Genomic DNA, 17681 nt, shown 5'->3' on the forward strand with positions numbered 1-17681 from the left:
AGAATCATCACCCCTATGACCCTCTTAGTTAGAAGCATCACCCCTATGACCCTCTTAGTTAGAAGCATCACCCCTATGACCCTCTTAGTTAGAAGCATCACCCCTATGACCCTCTTAGTTAGAAGCATCAACCACCCAGACCCTCTTAGTTAGAAGCATCACCCCTATGACCCTCTTAGTTAGAATCACCACCCACCAGACCCTCTTAGTTAGAATCATCACCCCTATGACCCTCTTAGTTAGAAGCATCACCCCTATGACCCTCTTAGTTAGAAGCATCACCCCTATGACCCTCTTAGTTAGAAGCATCACCCCTATGACCCTCTTAGCAGTGACCTACTGTATGTCACATCATCTCCATTCATGCCAATGAGATCTACCTAGGAGCCTATCAGATCCTGTGTCTCAGTCTGTCTGTCTGTCTCATCAGGAGACTCTAGTGGACTGGTGTGATGAGAAAGAACTCAATCTCATCTTGACCACCGGGGGGACAGGCTTTGCTCCCCGCGATGTCACACCTGAGGTAAGTGTGTGTGTGTGTGTGTGTGTGTGTGTGTGTGTGTGTGTGTGTGTGTGTGTGTGTGTGTGTGTGTGTGTGTGTGTGTGTGTGTGTGTGTGTGTGTGTGTGTGTGTGTGTGTGTGCACCTCAGAGATGGCTGGTGGGAGGAACTGGAGTCCCTTCATACCTTACCACTGGAGTCCCTTCATACATTACCACTGGAGTCCCTTCATACATTACCACTGGAGTCCCTTCATACATTACCACTGGAGTCCCTTCATACATTACCACTGGAGTCCCTTCATACATTACCACTGGAGTCCCTTTATACATTACCACTGGAGTCCCTTCATACATTACCACTGGAGTCCCTTCATATATTACCACTGGAGTCCCTTCATACATTACCACTGGAGTCCCTTCATACATTACCACTGGGGTCCCTTCATACATTACCACTGGAGTCCCTTCATACATTACCACTGGAGTCCCTTCATACATTACCACTGGAGTCCCTTTATACATTACCACTGGAGTCCCTTTATACATTACCACTGGAGTCCCTTCATACATTACCACTGGAGTCCCTTTATACATTACCACTGGAGTCCATTTATACATTACCACTGGAGTCCCTTCATACATTACCACTGGAGTCCCTTCATACATTACCACTGGAGTCCCTTTATACATTACCACTGGAGTCCATTTATACATTACCACTGGAGTCCATTTATACATTACCACTGGAGTCCATTTATACATTACCACTGGAGTCCCTTCATACATTACCACTGGAGTCCCTTCATACATTACCACTGGAGTCCCTTCATACATTACCACTGGAGTCCCTTCATACATTACCACTGGAGTCCCTTCATACATTACCACTGGAGTCCCTTCATACATTACCACTGGAGTCCCTTCATACATTACCACTGGAGTCCCTTCATACATTACCACTGGGGTCCCTTCATACATTACCACTGGGGTCCCTTCATACATTACCACTGGGGTCCCTTTATACATTACCACTGGAGTCCCTTTATACATTACCACTGGAGTCCCTTTATACATTACCACTGGAGTCCCTTCATACATTACCGCTGGGACACTTGTGGGTGGGTTGGAGAAACACAGTACTTAATAATATGTTATACGATAGCAGTGTGTGTGTGTGTGTGTGTGGGGGGGGGGTGATCCCACTCACTGTAGCTGTCAGGGGATTCTCTTTCTCCCTCTTTCCCTGACCACCCCATTTATCTCGCTTCCTTTCTCCCAATCCACCCTCCCTGTCTCTCCTTCCCCCATTTTCCCCTCTCTCCTCTCTTGTCTTACTCCTCCCTCTCACTCTCCTGAGTCCTCATCAGTGGCTGGTAATCTTTGAAGTACTCTTCTTCTCTTTCTCCTCTTCTCTCTTTCTCCTCTTCTGTCTTTCTCTTCTCTTTCTCCTCTCTTCTCCTCTCCTCTCTTTCTCCTCTCTTCTCCTTCTCCTCTCTTTCTCCTCTCCTCTCTTCACAGGGTTCTCCTCTCTCTTCTTTCTCCTCTCCTCTCTTCACAGGATTCTCCTCTCTCTTCTTTCTCCTCTCCTCTCTTCACAGGGTTCTCCTCTCTCTTCTTTCTTCTCTCCTCTCTTCACAGGATTCTCCTCTCTCTTCTTTCTCCTCTCCTCTATTCAAAGGGTTCTCCTCTCTTCTCTTTCTCCTCTTCACAGGATTCTCCTCTCTTCTTTCTCCTCTCCTCTATTCAAAGGGTTCTCCCCCCCTTCTCTTTCTCCTCTCCTCTTCACATGCTTCTCCTCTCTCTTCTTTCTCCTCTCCTCTATTCAAAGGGTTCTCCTCTCTTTCTCATCTCCTCTCTTCTCTTTATCCTCTCCTCTCTTCACAGGGTTCTCCTCTCTTTCTCCTCTCCTCTCTTCACAGGGTTCTCCTCTCTCTTCTTTATCCTCTCCTCTATTCAAAGGGTTCTCCTCTCTTTCTCCTCTCCTCTCTTCACAGGGTTCTCCTCTCTTTCTCCTCTCCTCTCTTCACAGGGTTCTCCTCTCTCTTCTTTCTCTCTCCTCTATTCAAAGGGTTCTCCTCTCTTCTCTTTATCCTCTCCTCTATTCAAAGGGTTCTCCTCTCTTTCTCCTCTCCTCTCTTCACAGGGTTCTCCTCTCCTCTCTTCACAGGGTTCTCCTATCTTGTCTTTCTCCTCTTCACAGGATTCTCCTCTCTCTTCTTTCTCCTCTCCTCTATTCAAAGGGTTCTCCTCTTCTCTTTCTCCTCTCCTCTTCACATGATTCTCCTCTCTCTTCTTTATCCTCTCCTCTCTTCACCGGGTTCTCCTCTCTTCTCTTTCTCCTCTCCTCTCTTCACAGGATTCTCTTTCTCCTCTCCTCTCCTCCTCTCCTCTCTTTCTCCTTCTCCTCTCTTTCTCCTTCTCCTCTCTTTCTCCTTCTCCTCTCTTTCTCCTCTTTCTCCTCTCTTTCTCCTCTCCTCTCTTTCTCCTCTCCTCTCTTTCGCCTCTCCTCTCTTTCTCCTTCTCCTCTCTTTCTCCTCTTTCTCCTCTCTTTCTCCTCTCTTTCTCCTCTCCTCTCTTTCTCCTCTCCTCTCTTTCTCCTCTCCTCTCTTTCTCCTCTCCTCTCTTTCTCCTCTCCTCTCTTTCTCCTTCTCCTCTCTTTCTCCTTCTCCTCTCTTTCTCCTTCTCCTCTCTTTCTCCTCTCTTTCTCCTCTCTTTCTCCTTCTCCTCTCTTTCTCCTCTCCTCTCTTTCTCCTCTCCTCTCTTTCTCCTCTCCTCTCTTTCTCTCTTTCTCCTCTCTTTCTCCTTCTCCTCTCTTTCTCCTTCTCCTCTCTTTCTCCTTCTCCTCTCTTTCTCCTTCTCCTCTCTTTCTCCTCTTTCTCCTCTCTTTCTCCTCTTTCTCCTCTCTTTCTCCTCTTTCTCCTCTCTTTCTCCTCTCCTCTCTTTCTCCTTCTCCTCTCTTTCTCCTTCTCTCTTTCTTTCTCTTTCTCCTCTCTTTCTCCTCTCCTCTCTTTCTCCTCTCCTCTCTTTCTCCTCTCCTCTCTTTCTCCTCTCCTCTCTTTCTCCTTCTCCTCTCTTTCTCCTTCTCCTCTCTTTCTCCTCTTTCTCCTCTCTTTCTCCTCTTTCTCCTCTCTTTCTCCTCTTTCTCCTCTCCTTCTCCTCTCCTCTCCTTATCCTCTCTTTCTCCTCTCCTTATCCTCTCCTCTCCTTATCCTCTCTTTCTCCTCTCCTCTCTTTCTCCTCTCCTCTCTTTCTCCTCTCCTCTCTTTCTCCTCTCCTCTCTTTCTCCTTCTCCTCTCTTTCTCCTTCTCATCTCTTTCTCCTTCTCCTCTCTTTCTCTTCTCTTTCTCCTCTCCTCTCTTTCTCCTTCTCCTCTCTTTCTCCTTCTCCTCTCTTTCTCCTTCTCCTCTCTTTCTCCTCTCCTCTCTTTCTCCTCTCCTCTCTTTCTCCTTCTCCTCTCCTCTCTTTCTCCTTCTCCTCTCCTCTTTCTCCTCTCTTTCTCCTCTTTCTCCTCTCTTTCTCCTCTTCCTCCTCCCCTTCTCCTCTTCCTCCTCTCCTCTCTTTCTCCTCTCCTCTCTTTCTCCTCTCCTCTCTTTCTCCTCTCCTCTCTTTCTCCTCTCCTCTCTTTCTCTTTCTCTTCTCTTTATCCTCTCTTTCTCCTCTCTTTCTCCTCTTTCTCCTCTCTTCCTCCTCTCTTTCTCTTCTCTTTCTTCTATCTTTCTCCTCTTTCTCTTCTCTTTCTCCTATCTTTCGCCTCTTTCGCCTCTTCACTTTCTCCTCTCCTCTCTTTCTCCTCTCCTCTATTCAAAGGGTTCTCCTCTCTTCTCTTTCTCCTCTCCTCTCTTCACAGGGTTCTCCTCTCTTCTCTTTCTCCTCTCCTCTCTTCACAGGGTTCTCCTCTCTTCTCTTTCTCCTCTCCTCTCTACAAAGGGTTCTCCTCTCTTCTCTTTCTACTCTCTTTCTCATCTCCTCTCTTCTTTCTCCTCTCCTCTATTCACAGGGTTCTCCTCTCTTCTCTTTCTCCTCTCTTCACAGGGTTCTCCTCTCTTCTCTTTCTCCTCTCCTCTCTTTACAGGGTTCTCCTCTCTTCTCTTTCTCCTCTCCTCTCTTCACAGGGTTCTCCTCTCTTCTCTTTCTCCTCTCCTCTCTTTACAGGGTTCTCCTCTCTTCTCTTTCTCCTCTCTTCAAAGGGTTCTCCTCTCTTCTCTTTCTCCTCTCCTCTCTTCACAGGGTTCTCCTCTCTTCTCTTTCTCCTCAACTCTCTTCACAGGGTTTTCCTCTCTTCTCTTTCTCCTCTCCTCTCTTCACAGGGTTCTCCTATGTTGACAGCTGAATAATCCTTTTAGGTTCTAGAGAGCATCTTTTTTTCTAAGAATGTATTTTAATAGGTTATTGCCAATGGTGAGTGATTTGACCCAGAATGCTGTGTGTTCTTCAAGCCTCTACAGATGTATGATCTTAATTTGAGCCAGTTTGCTACACCATGAAAAATAATCCTGCAGCAAAAGGACATGAGAATTATTATGTGGATTGTAATTAATGGATTTTTTTGTAAGGGTTGATACATTTTTAAAGTGGACATTTCGAACTTTAGAGGTGACTACAAGATTGCATTTTCTGCTGTGCAAGAAAATACTCCGCAGCAAAATAGTGAATAAATTAAGATCCTACATCTGTAGTGTGACACCATGCCATGATACAGTACTCATCTCTCTGTCTTCTAGTGTGGAAAGCAGTGTGATTGTATTGTGGATGATCATACATTCTCTCTCCATCTATCTCTCTCTGTGTGTCTCTCTCTCTTCCTATCTATGACTCACTCGTTGTCTCTGACTCACTCTCTCTCTCTCTCTCTCTCTCTCTCTCTCTCTCTCTCTCTCTCTCTCTCTCTCTCTCTCTCGCTGTCTGTCTCTCGCTCTCTCTCTCCCTCTTTCGCTCTGTCTGTCTCTCTTTCGCTCCGTCTGTATCTGTGTCTCTATCTCTGTCTTTGCCTCTGTCTCTATCAATTCAAGGGGCTTTATTGGCATGGGAAACATATGTTAACATTGCCAAAGCAAGTGAGGTAGATAATATGCAAAAGTGAAATAAACAATAAAAATGAACAGTAAACATTTAACATACAGAAGTTTCAAAAGAATAAAGACATTACAAATGTCATATTATATATATATAGATATATATATATATACACACACAGTGTTGTCTCTCTGTCTCGCTCTTTCTCGCTGTCTCACTCTCTGGCTCTCTGTCTGCCTGTCGCGAGACAACATCGTTACAACACTGTATATATATATATATATAATATGACATTAGTAATGTCTTCATTTTGTGGGCAGTGAGCACATAGCCTGTCTTCTCTTCAGAGCCATGTTGCCTGCGGCGGCCTTTCTCAATAGCAAGGCTAGTCTCACTTAGTCTGTACATAGTCAAAGCTTTCCTTAAGTTTAGGTCAGTCACAGTGTTCAGGTATTCTGCCACTGTGTACTCTCTGTTTAGGGCCAAATAGCATTCTAGTTTGCTCAGATATTTTGTTAATTCTTTCCAATGTGTCAAGTAATTATCTTTTTGTTTTCTCATGATTTGGTTGGGTCTCATTGTGCTGCTGTCCTGGGTCCTCTAAGAGTCCTCTAAGCAAGCTGGTCCTGGGGCTCTGTTCACAAACACAAACACACCTCACAGAGCCCCAGGACCAGCTTGCTTAGGGGACTCTTCTCCAGGTTCATCTCTCTGTAGGTGATGGCTTTGTTATGGAAGGTTTGGGAATCGCTTCCTTTTAGGTGGTTGAAGAATTGAACGGCTCTTTTCTGGATTTTGATAATTAGTGGGTATCGGCCTAATTCTGCTCTGCGTGCATTATTTGGGGGTCTACGTTGTACACGGAGGATATTTTTGTAGAATCCTGCATGCAGAGTCTCAATTTGGTGTTTGTCCCATTTTGTGAATTCTTGGTTGGTGAGCGGACCCCAGACCTCACAACCATAAAGGGCAATGGGTTCTATAACTGATTCAAGTATTTCTCTCTGTCTGTCTCTCTCTGTCGCTATCTGTCTCTCTCTGTCTCTCTCTGTCTCTCTCTGTTTCTATCTCTCTCTGTCTCTCTCTGTTTCTATCTCTCTCTGTCTCTCTGTTTCTCTCTCTCTCTCTCTCTTTCTCTCTGTCTCTCTCTGTTTCTATCTCTCTCTGTCTCTCTCTGTTTCTAACTCTCTCTGTCTCCCTCTGTCGTTCTCTCTCTATCTCTCTCTGTCGCTGTCTCTCTCTGTCGCTATCTCTCTGTCTGTCTCTCTCTGTCGCTATCTCTCTGTCTTTGTCTCTGTCGCCATCTCTCTGTCTCTGTCTCTCTCTGTCGCTATCTCTCTGTCTCTGTCTCTCTCTGTCGCTATCTCTCTGTCTCTGTCCCTCTCTGTTGCTATCTCTCTGTTTCTGTCTCTCTGTCGCTATCTCTCTGTCTCTGTCCCTCTCTGTTGCTATCTCTCTGTCTCTCTGTCGCTATCTCTCTGTCTCTCTCTGTCTCTCTCTGTCGCTATCTCTCTGTCTCTCTCTGTTGCTATCTGTCTCTCTCTGTCTCTCTCTGTTTCTGTCTCTCTCTGTCTCTCTCTGTTTTTATCTCTCTCTGTCTCTCTGTTTTTATCTCTCTCTGTCTCTCTGTTTTTATCTCTCTCTGTCTCTCTGTTTCTATCTCTCTCTGTCTCTCTGTTTCTATCTCTCTCTCTCTCTCTGTTTCTCTCTCTCTCTCTCTCTCTCTCTCTCTCTTTCTCTCTGTCTCTCTCTGTTTCTATCCCTCTCTGTCTCTCTCTGTTTCTATCCCTCTCTGTCTCTCTCTGTTTCTATCTCTCTCTGTCTCTCTCTGTTTCTATCTCTGTCTCTCTCTGTCTTTGTCTCTCTCTGTCGCTATCTCTCTGTCTCTGTCCCTCTCTGTTGCTATCTCTCTGTCTCTCTCTGTCGCTATCTCTCTGTCTCTCTCTGTCGCTGTCTCTCGGCCTCTCTCTGTCGCTATCTCTGTCTCTCTCTGTCTCTCTCTGTCGCCATCTCTCTTTCTGTCGCCATCTCTCTCTCTGTCTCTCTCTGTCGCCATCTCTCTTTCTCTGTCGCTATCTCTCTCTGTCTCTCTCTCTCTCTCTCTCTGTTTCTCTCTGTCTCCATCAGGCCACTAAAGAGGTGATAGAGCGGGAGGCTCCAGGGATGTCTCTGGCCATGCTGATGGGTTCTCTCAACGTCACACCACTAGGCATGCTCTCTAGGTGAGACACACACACACACTAACATGCATACAGTACACACACACTTACATACATACAGTACACACACACTTACATACATGCAGTACACACACAAACACACACTAACATGCATACAGTACACACACACATCAGGCCCCCAGTGTCCGGTCTGGAGAGTGAAGTCATGAGCTCTGCTGGTCGGCTAGTGTGTAGCATCCTAGCAGTGCCAAAAAAAAGCCCTAGAAAGCCTATGTAAATTACGATCGTCAGAACGGCTCTAAAATTAGTTTATTATTAATTATTTTAAAGTTCGCTACAAATGGAGATATTTAATTAAATAGTGATCCATTCTGACTACTACATTTGTCGTCACACAGGACCACGTGCTGACACAGACCAATCACGGGCCGGCAGGCTACGAAGAGGCTCCCTCCTTCCTGCCATAGACATTAAGGTTGACTTTCTCAGGCAGGATGAAAACGACGACATTGACCATGATCCCTTGCTAGTTAAGGCCACCTTCACCATGATCCGTAGTCATTTTTTTAGTGCCATTCAGCCCTATTTAGCAATATGCTTCAAATTCAAATACTTCATGCGTCATCAGGAGTTTTACATTGGAATACGTGGATGACATCAGCGCTACAGTATCACTATCTACTGGTTTAATGTCTATGACACACACACACACACACACGAACACACACACACGAACACACACTCGAACACACACTCGAACACACACACATGAACACACACATACATACACACACACACACATGAACACACACTACACACACACATGAACACACACTACACACACACACTAACACGCATACTGTACAAACACACTCATAGAGATACACACACACACACACACACACACATGAATGTATACTGTGTACACACTCCTCATTAACGAACACACACACACGAACACACACACATACACATACACGCACACACATGAACACACACTACACACACACATGAACACACACTACACACACACACTAACACGCATACTGTACAAACACACTTATAGAGACACACACACACACACACACACACACACACACACACACACACACACACACACACACACACACACACACACACACACACACACACACACACACACACACACACACACACACACACATGAATGTATACTGTGTACACACTCCTCATTAACGCACACACACTTTTCATTGTGTGAAACTCTAATACACATTCTCCTCTCTTGTGTGTAAGCAGACCTGTGTGCGGCATCCGTGGCAAGACGCTCATCATCAACTTACCAGGGAGCAAGAAGGGTTCCCAGGTAACGTTAACACCTGCTAAACAGGACCACTTTAAAGGGCCAGACACTCATCATCAACTTACCAGGGAGCAAGAAGGGTTCCCAGGTAACGTTAACACCTGCTAAACAGGACCACTTTAAAGGGCCAGACACTCATCATCAACTTACCAGGGAGCAAGAAGGGTTCAGGTAACGTTAACACCTGCTAAACAGGACCACTTTAAAGGGCCAGACACACTGAAACATCGGACTGGTACTTTGCACCTCTGCAGTTAACTTTGTTGTTCACATAGAACAGTTATAATTCTGATTTGTACTCCAGGCCACGAGGCAGTAGCTTGTTTGACTTGTGCCTGCTGTAGCTAATGTAACCTAACTAGCAAGCTGCACTAATTTTTTTGCTAGCTCGCTAGAATGTGTAGTGCTAACTAGATGGCCACAACTAGATAACGAGCGTCGCAACATTATAATTAAATCGCAATGGATTTGCTTTTCAAATGAAGCAGCTGCCTGTTAGCTGTCATTAGTATCTGCTAACCATGTGTATGTGACAAATAAAATTTGATTCGATTAGCTTTGTTATGTGATAGTAAACATTTAGCTAACATCAGCTAGCAAGCTAACTGGCACCGGCAGTATGTGTTAATTGAGAGTTCATTAAATGATTTATTCTTCATCTTGCTGGAAAAGCATTTAGTATTTAGTGTTATGTGCATTGTGCTGCACTTGCCACCCCATTCGTTTCATATGAAGTGTGTGGCTGCCTTGCTCGTTAGCACGCTAACGTTAGCTAGCTAACTAATGAGCAGGTGCGCATTATCAAATTGAATCTAACAAAAAATCCTTCTTCAAGCACAAAACTCCTTAGCTAATTGTAAAATATATAGAGACTTGCTGTACAAAAAAATAAAAAATATATGTGTTATGCAGTTTTATTGTTTTAATTAACAATCCTGATGAAAAGGCGGTGAATTAAACTGTACCATAACACCTGTACTCATATCAGTGTTTCAGGGCCCTTATCCACAGAGCATCTCAGAGTAGGAGTGCTGATCTAGGATCAGGTGTCCCCAGGGTAGATCAGCACTCTCACGTTTACTTTGATCAGCGTCATTGTGACTGAATAGTTAGTCTCTTAACTCTTGGGAAAATGTGCACTGAGATTGTACCCGAATACAGCACACACACAATGCACACCATGAGCAGATCACTTTGTGTCCTTGCATGCTTTTGGGTGTGCGTGGCTACTGCGTGTGTTCCCACACGCCCGCGTGTACTTGCACCGCTAGACTGCTCTACCCGCTACCTCGCCATCTGTCTGTCTGTCTCCCTCTCTCTATCTCCTCTCTCTTTTCTGTCCCCTCTCTCCACTGACCCCACATCTGTCTCTGTCTCATTACTGAGGCATTTCTACTGATCGATTTTATTATTTATTTTAATCAATTACGCCCCCTCTTCCCATCTGGTGCCATATTAGTGTCTCCCCCATCAGGCCCCCAGTCAAACATAACTGTATGAACAGCCCATCACCCACTTTTATTATCTCTGATCCCACATCATAAAGACAGGGGAAACTGGGAGGACTGAGGCCCGAGCCGGGGCCGTGAGGACAGAGCCGGGGCCGTGAGGACAGAGCCGGGGCCGTGAGGACAGAGTCGGGGCCGTGAGGACAGAGTCGGGGCCGTGAGGACAGAGTCGGGGCCGTGAGGACAGAGTCGGGGCCGTGAGGACAGAGTCGGGGCCGTGAGGACAGAGTCGGGGCCGTGAGGACAGAGTCGGGGCCGTGAGGACAGAGTCGGGGCCGTGAGGACAGAGTCGGGGCCGTGAGGACAGAGTCAAATCAAATCAAATTTATTTATATAGCCCTTCGTACATCAGCTGATATCTCAAAGTGCTGAGGACAGGTGTAAAAGCACGGTGGCTAGGAAAAACTCCCTAGGGCCAAAACCTAGGAAGTGAGGACAGAGTCTGGGGCCGTGAGATTATAACAGAAAATGACCAAGATGTTCAAATGTTCATAAATGACCAGCATGGTCAAATAATAATAAGGCAGAACAGTTGAAACTGAGGACAGAGGTGGACTGGGGACCAAGGAGCCATCATGTCAGGTAGTCCTGGGGCAGTCTAGGGGGCCTGTGAGGAGAGAGTCGTGAGGAGAGAGTCGGGGCCGTGAGGAGAGAGTCGGGGCCGTGAGGAGAGAGTCGGGGCCGTGAGGAGAGAGTCGGGAGAGAGCGGGGCCGTGAGGACAGAGCCAGGGCCGTGAGGACAGAGCCAGGGCCGTGAGGACAGAGCCAGGGCCGTGAGGACAGAGCCAGGGCCGTGAGGACAGAGCCAGAGCCGTGAGGACAGAGCGAGGGCCGTGAGGACAGAGCCAGGGTGGGCTGGGCTCTGTGGCAAGAGATCAAGCCCTTTGGGGTGTCTGATCTAGTGGTCCTGTCTCCAGTCGTCTCTTTTTTTCTTTTTTTTCTTTTCATTCTCCCACTCACTCACTCTTTCTCACTCTCTCACTCACTCACTCACTTACACTCACTCACTCACTCACTCACTCACTCACTCACTCACTCCCTCACTCACTCACTTACACTCACTCACTCACTCTCTCAATCTCTCACTCACTCACTCACTCTCACTTACTCACTCTCACTCACTCACTCACTCACTCACTCACTCGCACTCACTCGCACTCACTCGCACTCACTCACTCGCACTCACTCACTCGCACTCACTCACTCGCACTCACTCGCACTCACTCGCACTCACTCGCACTCACTCGCACTCACTCGCACTCACTCACTCGCACTCACTCACTCGCACTCACTCACTCGCACTCACTCACTCGCACTCACTCACTCGCACTCACTCACTCGCACTCACTCACTCGCTCACTCACTCACTCACTCACTCGCACTCACTCACTTGCACTCACTCGCACTCACTCACTCGCACTCACTCACTCACTCGCACTCACTCGCACTCACTCACTCACTCACTCACTCGCACTCACTCACTCGCACTCACTCGCACTCACTCGCACTCACTCGCACTCACTCACTAGCACTCACTCACTCACTAGCACTCACTCGCACTCACTCACTCGCACTCACTCACTCACGCACTCACTCACGCACTCACTAGCACTCACTCACTCGCACTCACTCACTCACTCACTCACGCACTCACTCACGCACTCACTCGCACTCACTCACACTCACTCACTCACTAGCACTCACTCGCACTCACTCACTCACTCACACTCACTCACTAACACTCACTCACTCACTAGCACTCACTCACTCGCACTCACTCACTCACTCACTCGCATTCACTCACGCACTCACTCGCACTCACTCACTCACTCGCACTCACTCACTCACTCGCACTCACTCACTCACTCGCATTCACTCACTCACTCGCACTCACTCACTCGCACTCACTCACTCGCACTCACTCACTCGCACTCACTCACTCACTCGCACTCACTCACTGACTCGCACTCACTCACTCGCACTCACTCACTCGCACTCACTCACTCGCACTCACTCACTCGCACTCACTCACTCGCACTCACTCGCACTCACTCACTCACTCGCACTCACTCACTCGCACTCACTCACTCACTCACTCGCATTCACTCACGCACTCACTCGCACTCACTCACTCGCACTCACTCACTCACTAGCACTCACTCACTCACTCGCACTCACTCACTCGCACTCACTCGCACTCACTCACTCACTCACTCACTCACTCACTCACTCACATTCACTCACTCACTCGCATTCACTCACGCACTCACTCGCACTCACTCACTCGCACTCACTCACTCACTCGCACTCACTCACTCACTCACTCACTCACTCACTCACTCGCACTCACTCACTCGCACTCACTCCCACACTCACTCACTCACTCAATTCAATCTAAGCATTTTATTCGACTGGGAAACATATGTTTACATTGAAAAAGCAAGTGAAATAGATAATAAACTATAATAAAATGAACAGTAAACATTACACTCACAATACTTGCAAAGGAATAAAGACATTTAAAATGTCATTATGTCTATATACTGTGTTGTAACAATGTGCAAATAGTTCAAGTACAAAAGGGAAATGTAACATAAATATGGACTGTATTTGCAACAGTGTTTGTTCTTCACTGGTTGACCTTTTCTTGTGGCAACAGGTCACAAATCTTGCTGCTGTGATGGCACTCTGTGGTATTTCACACAATAGATATGGGAGTTCGAATTCTTTTAGAATTCTTTGTGGATCTGTGTAATCTGAGGGAAATATGTGTCTCTAATATGGTCATACATTTGGCAGGAGGTTAGGAAGTGCAGCTCAGTTTCCACCTCATTTTGTGGGCAGTGAGCACATAGCCTGTCTTCTCTTGAGAGCCATGTCTGCCTATGGCGGCCTTTCTCAATAATAAGGCTATGCTCACTGAGTCTGTACATAGTCAAAGCTTTCCTTTCCTTTCCATTTTGAGTCAGTCACAGTGATCAGGTATTCTGCCACTGTGTACTCTCTGTTTAGGGCCAAATAACATTCTAGTTTGCTCTGTTTTTAAAAAGATTATTTCCAAAATGTCAAGTAATTATCTTTTTGTTTTCTCATGATTTGGTTGGGTGTGCGATTCCCAAACCTTCCATAACAAAGCCATCACCTACAGAGAGATGAACCTGGAAAAGAGTCCTCTAAGCAAGCTGGTCCTGGGGCTCTGTGGGATGTGTTTGTGTTTGTGAACAGAGCCCCAGGACCAGCTTGCTTAGAGGACTTCTCCAGGTTCATCTCTCTGTAGGTGATGGCTTTGTTATGGAAGGTTTGGGAATCGCTTCCTTTTAGGTGGTTGTAGAATTGAAAGGCTCGTTTCTGGATTTGGATAATTAGCGGGTATCGGCCTAATTCTGCTCTGTGTGCATTATTTGGTGTTTTACATTGTACTTTGAGGGTACATTTGCAGAATTCTGCATGCAGTCTCAATTTGGTGTTTGTTCCATTTTGTGATTTTTGGGGAGATGGTGTGCAATCCCCAGACCTCACAACTATAAAGGGCAATAGGTTCTATAACCGATTCAAGTATTGGTATGTCAAATTTTATGTTCCTTTTAATGGCATAGAAGGCCCTTCTTGTCTCTCAGATCTTTCACCGCTTTGTGGAAGTTGCCTGTGGCGCCGATGTTTCGGCCAAGGTATGTATAGTTTTTTGTGTGCTCTAGGGCAACGGTATCTAGATGGAATTTGTGTTTGTGGTCCTGGCGACTGGACCTTTTTTGGAACACCATTATTTGAATCTTACTGAGATTTACTATCAGGGACCAGGTCTGACAGAATCAGTGCAGAAGATCTAGGTGCTGCTGATGGCCCTCCTTGGTTGGGGACAGAAGCACCAGATCAATCGCAAATAGTAGACATTTGACTTCAGATTCTAGTAGGGTGAGGCCGGGTGTTGCAGACTGTTCAGGTGCCCTCACCAATTCATTGGTATATATGTTGAAGATGGTGGGGCTTAAGCTGTCTCCCCATATCACCCCACAGCCCTGTGGGAAGAAATGTATTGTTTTTTTGACAATTTTAACCGCACACTTGTTTGTGTACATGGATTATATATTGTCGTATGTTTTTCCTCCAACACGACTTTCCATCAAGTTGTATAACAGGCCCTCATGCCAAATTGAGTCAAAAGCTTTTTTTAAATCAACAAAGCATGAGAAGACTTTGCCTTTGATTTGTTTGTCAATTAGGGTGTGCAGGGTGAATAGGTCGTCTGTCGTATGGTATTTATTAAGAAGCCAATTTGACATGTGCTCAGTACATTGTTTTCACTGAATAAATATATGAGTCTGCTGTTAATGATAATGAAGAGGATTTGCCCAAGGTTGCTGTTGACACATATCCCATGGTAGTAATTGAGGTCAAATGTGTCTCTACTTTTGTGAATTGGGGTGATCAATCATTGGTTCCAAATATTGGGGAATATTCCAGAGCTGAGGATTTAAGGATAGACAATTGGAATTTGTGGTCTGTTATATTTTATCATTTCATTGAGGATACCATCAACACCTCAGGCCTTTTGGGGTTGGAGCGTTTGTATTTTGTCCTGCATTTCATTCAATGTAATTGGAGAATCCATTGGGTTCTGGTGGTCTTTAGAATTTGATTCTAAGATTTGTATTTGATCATGTAAATGTTTTTGCTGTTTGTTCTTTGTTGTAGAGCCATAAAGATTGGAGAAGCGGTTTACCCATCTGTCTCTGGGTTCTAGCATTTAAACAGGAGGATCGGTAGGATGGTCAGTTTTACGAGGGTTTGGCAGCATGAGTGAAGGAGGCTTTGTTGCAAAATAGGAAGCCGATTCTAGATTTAATTTTGGATTGGAGATGTTTAATGTGAGTCTGGAAGGAGTGTTTACAGTCTAACGAGACACCTAGGTATTTGTAGTTGTCCACATATATGTCCACAAGTCAGAACCGTCCAAAGTAGTGATGCTGGATGGGTGGGCAGGTGCGGGCAGCGATCGGCTGAAGAGCATGCACTTGCATTTAAGAGCAGTTGGAGGCTACGGAAGGAGAGTTGTGTGGCGTTGAAGCTGATCTGGAGGTTAGTTAACACAGTGTCCAAAGAAGGGCCAGTATACAGAATGGTGTCGTCAGTATACAGAATGGTGTCGTCAGTATACAGAATGGTGTCGTCAGTATACAGAATGGTGTCGTCAGTATACAGAATGGTGTCGTCAGTATACAGAATGGTGTCGTCAGTATACAGAATGGTGTTGTCAGTATACAGAATGGTGTCGTCAGTGTACAGAATGGTGTCGTCAGTATACAGAATGGTGTCGTCAGTATACAGAATGGTGTCGTCAGTGTACAGAATGGTGTCGTCAGTGTACAGAATGGTGTCGTCAGTATACAGAATGGTGTCGTCAGTATACAGAATGGTGTCGTCAGTGTACAGAATGGTGTCGTCAGTGTACAGAATGGTGTCATCGGTGTACAGAATGGTGTCGTCAGTGTACAGAATGGTGTCGTTAGTGTACAGAATGGTGTCGTCAGTGTACAGAATGGTGTCGTCAGTGTACAGAATGGTGTCGTCAGTATACAGAATGGTGTCGTCAGTATACAGAATGGTGTCGTCAGTATACAGAATGGTGTCGTCAGTATACAGAATGGTGTCGTCAGTATACAGAATGGTGTCGTCAGTGTACAGAATGGTGTCGTCAGTGTACAGAATGGTGTCGTCAGTGTACAGAATGGTGTCGTCAGTGTACAGAATGGTGTCGTCAGTATACAGAATGGTGTCGTCAGTGTACAGAATGGTGTCGTCAGTATACAGAATGGTGTCGTCAGTGTACAGAATGGCGTCGTCTGTATACAGAATGGCGTCGTCTGTATACAGAATGGTGTCGTCAGTGTACAGAATGGTGTCGTCTGTATACAGAATGGCGTCGTCTGTATACAGAATGGTGTCGTCTGTATACAGAATGGTGTCGTCAGTATACAGAATGGTGTCGTCAGTGTACAGAATGGTGTCGTCAGTATACAGAATGGTGTCGTCAGTGTACAGAATGGTGTCGTCAGTGTACAGAATGGTGTCGTCAGTGTACAGAATGGTGTCGTCTGTATACAGAATGGTGTCGTCTGTATACAGAATGGTGTCGTCAGTGTACAGAATGGTGTCGTCTGTATACAGAATGGTGTCGTCTGTATACAGAATGGTGTCGTCTGTATACAGAATGGTGTCGTCTGTATACAGAATGGTGTTGCCAGTATACAGAATGGTGTCGTCTGTATACAGAATGGTGTCGTCTGTATACAGAATGGTGTCGTCTGTATACAGAATGGTGTCGTCTGTATACAGAATGGTGTCGTCTGTATACAGAATGGTGTCGTCTGTATACAGAATGGTGTCGTCTGTATACAGAATGGTGTCGTCTGTATACAGAATGGTGTCGTCTGTATACAGAATGGTGTCGTCTGTATACAGAATGGTGTCGTCTGTATACAGAATGGTGTCGTCTGTATACAGAATGGTGTCGTCTGTATACAGAATGGTGTCGTCTGTATACAGAATGGTGTCGTCTGTATACAGAATGGTGTCGTCTGTATACAGAATGGTGTCGTCTGTATACAGAATGGTGTCGTCTGTATACAGAATGGTGTCGTCAGTATACAGAATGGTGTCGTCAGTATACAGAATGGTGTCGTCTGTATACAGAATGGTGTCGTCTGTATACAGAATGGTGTCGCCACGAGCACACCAGACCACAACCCGAGAATTGAGCAAAATTATCTAGTTGCCACTCCAGAACGGAGGAAAGCACACCAGCTGTGCCATGTAAATCTGTTAAAACCCTATTATGCACGTTCCTCTGAGACTGAACAGTGGGATTCTACAGAGGACGGTAAAACCTGTTCTTTTGGCTGATACCGTTGTTTCCTTGGGTTCTTGTCGTGCTAGATCTGTGCTTGAGGAGGAAGACGTTCCTGGTCCTGACAATTGTATATTGCAGGGTAGATTGAAAAATTCAGAAACACTGGATATTTTAGACAGTCTTCTCACTCACCCACAGAATGGTGTACCAAGAACTGTATTCCTTTGCCATGTTATTTTTGCAGTATTACTTTAGTGCCTTTTTGCATACAGGATGCATTTAAAAAATA

At 45.8% G+C, this 17681-nt stretch overlaps 1 protein-coding gene across 7 annotated transcripts in view; it reads left to right on the forward strand.

Moving 5' to 3' along the window:
• The window catches only part of LOC123995380 (gephyrin-like), a 179064-nt gene that overhangs the window by 86809 nt on the left and 74574 nt on the right, over positions 1-17681 (forward strand). For all 7 annotated transcript variants that reach the window (XM_046298937.1, XM_046298940.1, XM_046298939.1 and 4 more), the window contains exons 4-6: positions 431-523; positions 7643-7737; positions 8974-9040. In XM_046298937.1, coding sequence (XP_046154893.1) covers positions 431-523; positions 7643-7737; positions 8974-9040 — 255 coding nt within the window. The remainder of the gene's footprint in view (positions 1-430; positions 524-7642; positions 7738-8973; positions 9041-17681) is intronic.

The sequence above is a fragment of the Oncorhynchus gorbuscha genome, linkage group LG14 (genome assembly GCF_021184085.1).
Source record: "Oncorhynchus gorbuscha isolate QuinsamMale2020 ecotype Even-year linkage group LG14, OgorEven_v1.0, whole genome shotgun sequence".
NCBI classification, from domain to species: domain Eukaryota; kingdom Metazoa; phylum Chordata; class Actinopteri; order Salmoniformes; family Salmonidae; genus Oncorhynchus; species Oncorhynchus gorbuscha.